This window comes from Chanos chanos, chromosome 12 (genome assembly GCF_902362185.1).
Source record: "Chanos chanos chromosome 12, fChaCha1.1, whole genome shotgun sequence".
In the NCBI taxonomy this organism is placed as follows: Eukaryota; Metazoa; Chordata; class Actinopteri; order Gonorynchiformes; family Chanidae; genus Chanos; species Chanos chanos.
In genome coordinates this window covers 1397501-1407484 of record NC_044506.1, presented here as the reverse complement: position 1 = coordinate 1407484, position 9984 = coordinate 1397501, and the positions used below count along the sequence as shown (strand labels likewise).

The following is a 9984-nucleotide window of genomic DNA, read 5'->3' as shown; positions in this document are numbered from 1 at the left end:
TCACTGTGTGAACACCCAGTTACCACTGATCTTATGTGCACTCTTACAGTAGTAATCTCCTGCATCTTCAGTCTGGACTCCTCTGATGGTCAGAGTGAAGTCAAGCTCAGATCCACTGCCACTGAAACGATCTGGAGTTCCTGACTGTAAACGATCTCCCCAGTAGATCAGGAGTTTAGGAGATTCTCCAGATTTCAGCTGGTACCAGTATATGTCATATATTCTATCCTCGTTGTGATCTGGTACAATGTTGGTTTTACAGCTGATAGTGACTGTTTGTCCTGGAAGAGCAGATTTCACTACAGGAGTCTGAGTCACTGTCACCTGTCCTCTGGACTCTGAAATAAGAAAAGTTGAAAAAAAAGTTGCCAATGAGCCATTCAAGCCAAAGTGTGTTTACTGATGATAATTCCCTGTCAAAACAGTTTTACTTAAATGATGTAAACATGTGACTAAAATATGTTGATTTGTCTCTCACCTTTAAAACAGCAGCAGGTCAGTGTCCAGATGAAGATGGTGATGAAAGTCATGGTGTCTGTGGGTTAAGTTTGTGGGGCAGACAGCTCTCAGTCATCAAGTGTTAAACTCACAGGGCTATAAACACTCCCAGAGCACTGAAGCATGTGCTGCCAATGCAAAGTCTCCTCTCTCTATGGAAATGATCTTCATCACAGCAGAATGGAAGGATTTTCAATCTTGCAACACTTTCTGACAAATAAAGTCTTACTGTCTTTGGTTGTACAAGGAGAATGTTTTGAAACTTTGATAAATGTGTTCATGTGTTAATGTGCTTATGTTTGTTTTCAGTGCAACTAAAATCTAAAACTGTCATTAACTGGTTTCAATGACATCTGTCTGACATATTGGAACAAGTTAAACACAATGAGACTCACACACAGATAATAACCAATCTCCAGGTAAATTATGAGCCAATATGAACATTATTAAATGCAGACATTATCAAATTAAACATCTGAATTTGGATCATCTTATGTAAAAATGTCTGAAGAATTCATGTCAATTTGTACAATATGTGTTTTAATTTGTCTGTCCTGTGGTCATTAAGTGGTCAGTGTGAGTTTATAGAAGATGAGGAAACCTGTCCAACACATATTAAGACAAGTCATGGTGAGAAACTATCTGCGGTTCCTACATTTTCCAGCAGAGGGCGATGTGTAATACTCATCTAAGTTAAGTAAGTTTTAAGTTTCAGTGATTGCACACACACTGTGAACAGCAAGCACTGAATTTGTCCTTTAACCCATCCAACACACCAGTAGTGAACACACACCAGACGCAGGAGCAGTGGGCAGCCTTCCTTGGTGAGAAGAGACTTCCTTGGGGTTAAGTGTGCCTTGCTCAAGGGCACACAGCCGTGGATGTTGGGCCTGGGAATTGAACCGGCAACCCTCCAATCACAAGCCCGGTTCTCTACCCTTTAGACAGTTTTAGTACAGAGACTCAGTCTGTCTCTATGACTGTGGTGGACTTTTGGTGGAGAAATAAAACTGGATGTTGGCAGTGAGTATCCACACATATGGTATAGTTATAAGTTGGAGAATAAGTAAACTCTTCTGAAAATAGTGTATTATTAGTTAGCATTGACAGGTGAATGAAAAAAACAAAACAAAATAAAACTGTATAATTCTGAACTTGTTTAAGAGTAAACTGACAGTCAACTTGATGTTTAAAACAACACAAAATGACAGTAAGTTGTTGGTAACAGTTGAAACATGAATGAGTTGAGAGGTTGTTGAATGAGTCGATTGGTAGATTGATGAATAGTAACATTAAGAGTGTGAAACAATGTGCTGTAAAGCACAGAGAGATCAGAGTCATTAGAGCAGGAGGTTTTTGTACGGCCACTTAGCCAGTTTGTGTATATCTGTACCCATTTAGCACTATATCTATAACTCTACATATTTTACACTCTGTATGTAACTCTAAACATTTAAATACACACATTTAACACTGTCTGTAACTCTGTATATTGACCCTCTGTATGTAACTCTACACATGCAACTTTCTACAACTCTTCAGATTTAACACTCTATAACTCCAAACATTTAACTCTGCACATTTAACACCATGTACAAGTACACTCTCTATATAACTCCCCACATTTAACACTGTGTCTATAACTCTACATATTTATCACTCTATCATTTTACACATTTGACAACATATATATAATGCTATACATTTAACAGTCTATCCATAAGTATTTTTCACTTCTAACCATACCTCTTCCCTCTAACTCTACACACATAAAGACAATATTGATAACTTTCTGTAATGCTGCACACTTAAAACACTGTACACTTCAATAAACAAGCAATCGAACAAGAATCAGTAAACACATTCATAACCTTACTGACTAACATTCTAATCTCTTCATCCGCTCATGAAGGTTAATTGTTTTATTTATCAGCCATCGTTAGATGAAAACGCTGAAAATCCATGGAAAAGAGTTACGGTTCACTCACACAGTGTTCATGAGTTTAGTTGCTTGCAGCATTTGCAGCTCTGTAGCTGTTCTCACATCAGTCATTCCTCCTCTATAGCTGAGGGAGGTTCTTGTATGATCCTCTAACACAGTGTGTAACCGCTATAATTTCAATCTAATTTTAATTTTAGATACTTTATTAATCCCAGTGGGAAATTCAGCCTCTGCAATTGAACCCCATCCGAGTAGTACACACACACACACACACACACACACACACACACACACACACACACTTGGAGGTAGTGAGCACACACACACAGCCGCAGCACACGGGGAGCAGTTGGGGGTTAGGGGCCTTGGACACGGAGGGAGGGGGAAAGCGCTGTATGTTCACCCCCCACCCCCTGCCCACATTTTTCCTGCCTGTCCAGGGGTTCGAGCCGGCAACCCTCTCCAGCCTTTAGGCCACGGCTGCTCCTAACCCTGCTGACAGTAATAATCTCCTGCATCTTCAGTCTGGACTCCAGTGATTTTCAGTGTAAACTGAGTACCAGACCCACTTCCACTGAAACGATCTGGAACTCCAGACGCACGGTTAGATGCTTCATAAATCAGGAGTTTAGGAGCTTGTCCAGGTTTCAGCTGGTACCACTGGAGGTAGTCGGAAACACTCTGACTGGCTGTACAGCTGATAGAGACGGTCTCTCCTGGGACAACAGACTTTGATTGTGGAGACTGAGTCAGAATTATTTCCCCGGAAGATTCTGGAAGAAAAAAGACAATGACAAGAGTGTGAGAGACCATAATACTGTGATCACATTAAAGAATCAGAATCAGAATCATTTTTAATGACCACACGACCGATGTCGGTGAGGATTTGCTTTCAGTACAGCATGATGGGTAGCTCAATTCAACAGTGTTCAGAACATCAAACATAGGCAGACATCACATAACATTAGACATTAGAAACAATGACCAGGACAGCAGACAATATTCACAGTTGCTACAAGACAAAGATTCACCGACAATATTCACAAACAATATTTACACATTGACACCGGAGAATTTACAGATGCCACAAGACAAAAATTCACAGACAATATTTACAGGAGATTTAAGTGCAGGTAGCTCTGTCAGGGTTAGACAGAAGTATTCAGAGTCCTTATTGCAGTGAGGTAAAAACAGTTTTTAAAACAGGATGTTTTGGCGGGCAGGGACCTGTAGCGCCTCCTAGAGGGCGTCAGCTGGAGGAGGTGGTGAGCAGAGTGGGAGGGGCCAGATGATCTATGTGCCTGAAATCTATAATGAGTTCTTGTGTTTTACATGTGTTGAGCTGGGCGTTGTTATCCAGGCACCAAGTGACTGCTTGGGCTACCTGCTCACGGTATCGGTCTTCGTTGTTGTTGGTTATAAGTCTAATTATGGTTGTGTCGTCTGCGTATTTAAGAATGGTGACTGAGCCGTGGTGGGATGTCAGGTGGTTTGTGTAGAGGGAGAAGAGCCAGGGTGAGAAGACACAGCCCCGGGGGGGCACCTGTGCTGAGGGTCAGAGGGCGAGATAAAAGGCTATTCATCTTAACCCTCTGTTGTCTTCTCCACAGGAAGCTCCGTATCCAGTAGCATCTGCAGAGGTCGGTGTTCACGTCCAGCAGTGTATTGAAGAGACTGACCAGGTTTATTGTAATGAAGGCCAAGCTGAAGTTGATGAATAGGATGCAGGCGCAGGTGCTGGGTGACTGTAGGTGTTGTTGTGTGTGGTGGAGGGCTAAATTAACAGCATCCTCAATAGAACTGTTGGCTCTGTAAGCAAACTGGAAAGTAACCATCAGATGGGTGGTGATGGGTTTCAGATAGGAGAGAATGATACGCTCAAGTGACTTCATGACAACAGATGATAAGGCAATTGGTCTGAAATCATTGAGGCAGGAGATCTTGGGTGATTTGGGTGACAGGGATTATGGGTGAGTTCTGGAGGCATGTGGACCTGTGCACTGGCAGAGGGAGGTGTTGAAAATGTTAATAAACATGGGGCCAGTTGAGCTGCGCGGTGATCAAGTAAAGCTGGACCGATCTTGTCCGGGCCTGCTGCTTTCCTCTTGTTCATTTTCCTGAATCTGGCCCTCACCTCCTCCTCCTCCTCCTCGTCCTGAATATAGAATGGAGGGCGTGGAGGAGAGGTGGGGGGAGAGTAAGATGGGGACTGGAGTCTGTTCAAACCTCCCATTGAACTTGTTGAGTTTATCTGGGATGTCAGTATCGGTATCAGTCAGTATCGGTGTTGGGGAGGGACTTTTTTTTTTGTAATCGATCAGCTCCTCTGGTTTTTTTCCAGATCGTTCTTCATTTGATGAAATCTGTTGCTCTGGTTTCATGGCATAGGTTGACTGATTGCAGACTTTTCTGACTGCAGAGCTTACCTCATATTTGGCAGTGGTGGATTGTTTCCCTGTCTCGGCTGATGAAAGCAGAAAAGTTCTTTTTCTTACGTAGAGGTCGAATGAACCCTGGGGTTAATTACTGCTGTGGAGGTGCTGATGGACATTAGGCGGAGGGCAGATCCAGAAGCTCCCAGTACGAGCTCTGTTTTTCTGTCTCACGCTTCTGTCGGCATTATGTGTTAAAAAGTCGTCATGTCTGTTCACGTACGCCCGACGGGAGCCATTATCCCTCAGAGACAATTCGATCACAGTGTTGGAACCGCATACTTTCTCAGCGTTGCCTGCAGAAATACTGGCCATAACCAACACACCTGGCTACCCGACCTCCTGGAGGCATAAACCGGGTAGGAGAGGGCGGTGTGCCGGGGTCCTCTCCAGGTTCAGGAGGCACCTGTACCGGGCACCACCACCGGCACTGTTTCTGTCTAATGTCAGATCTCTCAGAAATAAAACTGACAGACCCCAAACCAACAAGGACTGCTCAGCCATGTGCCTGACCGACCTGGTCAGACTTGGTTAGGCCACACTGTGCCAGATCAAGCCATAACCCCACCTGGACTCTCACTCCACCGTGCTGACAGGTCAGCCAAGCTATCCATGAAAACCAAAGGCGGTGGTATTTATTTTATGGTTAATCAAGGCTGGTGTACCCATGCTACAATGTTAAGTAAGTCCTGCTACCCTCGCCTAGAATACATCAGTGAACGCAAACATAGCAATCAGTGAACTGGCCACCAGCATCTCCTCTGTGGAAAACTCTACTCCCGACGCGGCAGTCATTGTGCTTGGCGACTTTAACCACACCAACCTGTCTACTGAACTCCCCAACCGCAAACAACAGGCGTCATGCCAACGCACTCGACCACTGCTACGTTACAATTAGAGAGGCTTATCGTTCGTTCCCGACAGAGGGCTCCGCTAGGAAAGTCCACCCATGACATGCTGTCCCTCATTCTGAAATACAGACAGGAACTTAAGTCCACCAATTCAACACCTAAATCCGTCAAGTCCTGGCCTTCTGATGCCGCTGAAACTCTGAGAGGCTGTTTCGAGTGCACTGATTGGGACAGATTCAGTGCAGGTGCTGACTGCCTCGACGCACTCACAGACACTGTGACATCATATATCAGTTTTTGCGTTGAACTGTGCATCCCCACCAAAACAGTAAAGACATAAACATTCTCATAACAATCTCTCATAACTTTACTCAGACACACTCATATGTAGAATGATTGTAGTGGAAAAGAGATTGTAAGAAATGAGGAAAGTGATTTTGTCTGACCCTGAGTGAGGAGTCCCAGTGTTCCCAGCAGTAGAATGAGTGACATGATCATTGTGCTGTGTGTCAGTGTCTCTGAAAGGACAGTTATTCAAACACACACACACACACACAACTTTCTGTTAGTCATACAACTATGTGCGCGCACGTGTGTGTGTGTTCACTAGTCTTTGTTTGGACAAAGCCAAATTACAATTACAATAACACTGTAAAACGCACTGAATAAAATCTAGTTTTTGTATTTTTCAGAATATTTCACATTCACGCGACACAATATATACAGAATATACGCAGCGCAGTGTGTAATAATAAAAAATAATAGCGATTCAGCGGAATTTCGTTACCATGCCGCTCGTGCGTTGAAGTCGCGTCTCAAAATCAGATTTGCGCTGGTAAAGAGCGACCGGCTACAAAATCCCTGTAGTGGAGGAGTCATATGTCAGCTGACTGAAACAGTCCGAGTTTCCCATCGTTCCCGTTTTTCAAATCTGCACAGTTCTTAAAGACTACTGAACTCGGCTCACTGCTGAATTCCTTTTGAAAAAGTCAAAGCATTGGAGTTAAAATGGAAGAGACAGGTGTGCAAATAACGGCTTTCTTGGCACGGGTGAGTAATATTCTCTGGATCTGCCGTAACAGTTTTATTAGTAATATGGTCTAGATATGTTGTTACATTTTTATGAGTAATATTTTCTAAATATGCCGTGACAGTTTTATGAGTAGTCTTCTCTGTGTATGTAGTTCTAGTTTTATGAGAAATTTTAGATATACAGTTACAGTTTTGTATAGGAATGAACGGGTGCTCCTGGATTTGATAAGCACAATATCTCATTTTGGTCGATCAACTATTGCTTATTCAACAACGTAGCATGCGCGAACAGTAGCATGCGTGAACAGTTGGACAGTTTGAATTGTTTGTAATGATTTATGATTCACGTGTAAGATGTGTGTGTGAGAGAGAGAGAGAGAGAGAGAGAGAGAGCTCTTTCCATTTTTACTTTCTTTCCTAGCTCTTTGCATTTTTGCCTGCTCTCAATCTATCCATTTATGACTGTGGTGTTCAGAATGTCAGGACTGGAATGAAGGAGTTTGTCTACCATTTTTACCCGTCTCAGTTTGACTTTTCTGACCCCTGGCTGTTCACATGATCCCTCCCTGCTGTATGTGTTTATGGTTTGTGGAGACAGAGGGGGGGGGGGGGGGGGGGGGGGGATTTGAACAAACTATTATTACTATTTTCTCCATCTTTCCCACTGCCTTACAGCTTCTACTCAGTGTCACATTTTCACACAGATTCATACAGCACTAAATATTCTCCTGAACACTTGTATGGATGTTTTGGCTGAGAGTTTTGACTTGACGTATGCATATTGGAGGAGGCCTTTTAAAACAAAAGGAACATCTTAAAAGTTACGGGACATTTTGTGTGTGTGTGTGTGTGTGTGTGTGTGTGATTCCTGAAGATTTCTTCTGAGTTTTGTTGTGACCTCATTGATTATCTAGCGTTGCAGTGTAAGAGAGTGTGACTTTGTGAGGTTAATCTCACTCATAAACCAGTTTTAGTAGCATCTCTAATCCATTGACCTGGCAAGCCTGTGTTTTGGACCAGAATCATAATCTGTTTGGACCGGAACAGAGATCCTCCTGGTTTATTCTGGCATCAGAGGGTAAAAGAGAAAATAATCCAAGTGCAGCTCTGTAAAAGTGAGTTTCAGGACTGTGCCCTTACAGCAGTGTCGCACGTCTGTGAGTGATCTTAAACACCTGTCAGTCTGTGAGTGATCTTAAACACCTGTCAGTCTGTGAGTGATCTTAAACACCTGTCAGTCTGTGAGTGATCTTAAACACCTGTCAGTCTGTGAGTAATCTTAAACACCTATCTGTGAGTGATCTTAAACACCTGTCAGTCTGTGAGTGATCTTAAACACCTGTCAGTCTGTAAGTGATCTTAAACACCTGTCAGTCTGTGAGTGATCTTAAACACCTGTCAGTCTGTGAGTGATCTTAAACACCTGTCAGTCTGTGAGTGATCTTAAACACCTGTCAGTCTGTAAGTGATCTTAAACACCTGTCAGTCTGTAAGTGATCTTAAACACCTGTCAGTCTGTGAGTGATCTTAAACACCTGTCAGTCTGTGAGTGATCTTAAACACCTGTCAGTCTGTGAGTAATCTTAAACACCTATCTGTGAGTGATCTTAAACACCTGTCAGTCTGTGAGTGATCTTAAACACCTGTCAGTCTGTGAGTGATCTTAAACACCTGTCAGTCTGTGAGTAATCTTAAACACCTATCTGTGAGTGATCTTAAACACCTGTCAGTCTGTGAGTGATCTTAAACACCTGTCAGTCTGTAAGTGATCTTAAACACCTATCTGTGAGTGATCTTAAACACCTGTCAGTCTGTGAGTAATCTTAAACACCTGTCAGTCTGTGAGTGATCTTAAACACCTATCTGTGAGTGATCTTAAACACCTGTCAGTCTATGAGTGATCTTAAACACCTGTCAGTCTGTTAGTGATCTTAAACACCTATCAGACTGAGTGCCCTGTCATCTCGTCTTTTCTTCCGTTTGTGAATCCAGTTAGTGAGTCTTACGCTGTTCTTAATGATCCAGTTAGTGAGTCTTATGCTGTTCTTAATGATCCAGTTAGTGAGTCTTACGCTGTTATTAATGATCCTGTTAGTGAGTCTTACGCTATTCTTAATTATCTGATGATTCAGTACAGGGGGCATGGACATGTCTCCTGCATGTAAAGAAACTGCTGAGTGACTACAGAGTTGGTGTGGGCCTGGGTCAGACATTAGACATGCATCTGTAGAGATGGTCTGGGTCAGATGTTAGACATGGTCTGTAGAGATGGTCTGGGTCAGATGTTAGACATGGTCTTTAGAGTTGGTGTGGGTCAGATGTTAGACATGGTCTGTAGAGTTGGTCTGGGTCAGATGTTAGACATGGTCTGTAGAGATGGTCTGGGTCAGATGTGAGACATGGTCTGTAGAGTTGGTCTGGGTCAGATGTTAGACATGGTCTGTAGAGATGGTGTGGGTCTGGGTCAGATGTTAGACATGGTCTGTAGAGATGGTCTGGGTCAGATATTAGACATGGTCTGTAGAGATGGTCTGGGTCAGATGTTAGACATGGTCTGTAGAGATGGTCTGGGTCAGATGTTAGACATGGTCTGTAGATATGGTCTGGGTCAGATGTTAGACATGGTCTGTAGAGATGGTGTGGGTCAGATGTTAGACATGGTCTGTAGAGATGGTGTGGGTCAGATGTTAGACATGGTCTGTAGAGATGGTCTGGGTCAGATGTGAGACATGGTCTGTAGAGATGGTGTGGGTCACATGTTAGACATGGTCTGTAGAGATGGTGTGGGTCGGATGTTAGACATGGTCTGTAGAGATGGTGTGGGCCTGGGTCAGATGTTAGACATGATCTGTAGAGATGGTGTGGGTCAGATGTTAGACGTGGTCTGCAGAGATGGTGTGGGCCTGGGTCAGATGTTAGACATGGTCTGTAGAGATGGTGTGGGTCAGATGTTAGACGTGGTCTGTAGAGATGGTGTGGGCCTGGGTCAGATGTTAGACATGGTCTGTAGAGTTGTGTACAGGCAAAGAGGCGAGACTGGGTGCTGCAGCGGTTCCTCCTCTCTGACAGACAGCCTGTGAATGTAATCTCATTATGGGACACGTTAATACCAATAGAATTAATCCAGCTCTCCATGGGGTTAATTTAGCCCATCATCAGGATTAATAGAATAAATGGAATGGAATCTCTGCCTACTGTGATAGGTGACTGCAGTGTGCTAGTTTTATTT

The 9984-nt window shown here is 43.4% G+C and overlaps 2 gene segments (V, D, J or C); both read right to left on the bottom strand.

The window, feature by feature from the left end:
* Positions 1 to 530, bottom strand: LOC115825418 (Ig kappa chain V-VI region NQ2-6.1-like). The segment is given in 2 exon segments: positions 1 to 338; positions 479 to 530. Coding segments are annotated over 2 exon segments (390 nt in total).
* A 2396-nt stretch (positions 531 to 2926) lies between these two features.
* LOC115825429 (immunoglobulin kappa variable 3-11-like) lies at positions 2927 to 6221 on the bottom strand. The segment is given in 2 exon segments: positions 2927 to 3213; positions 6170 to 6221. Coding segments are annotated over 2 exon segments (339 nt in total).
* Between the last annotated feature and the right edge of the window lie 3763 nt (positions 6222 to 9984).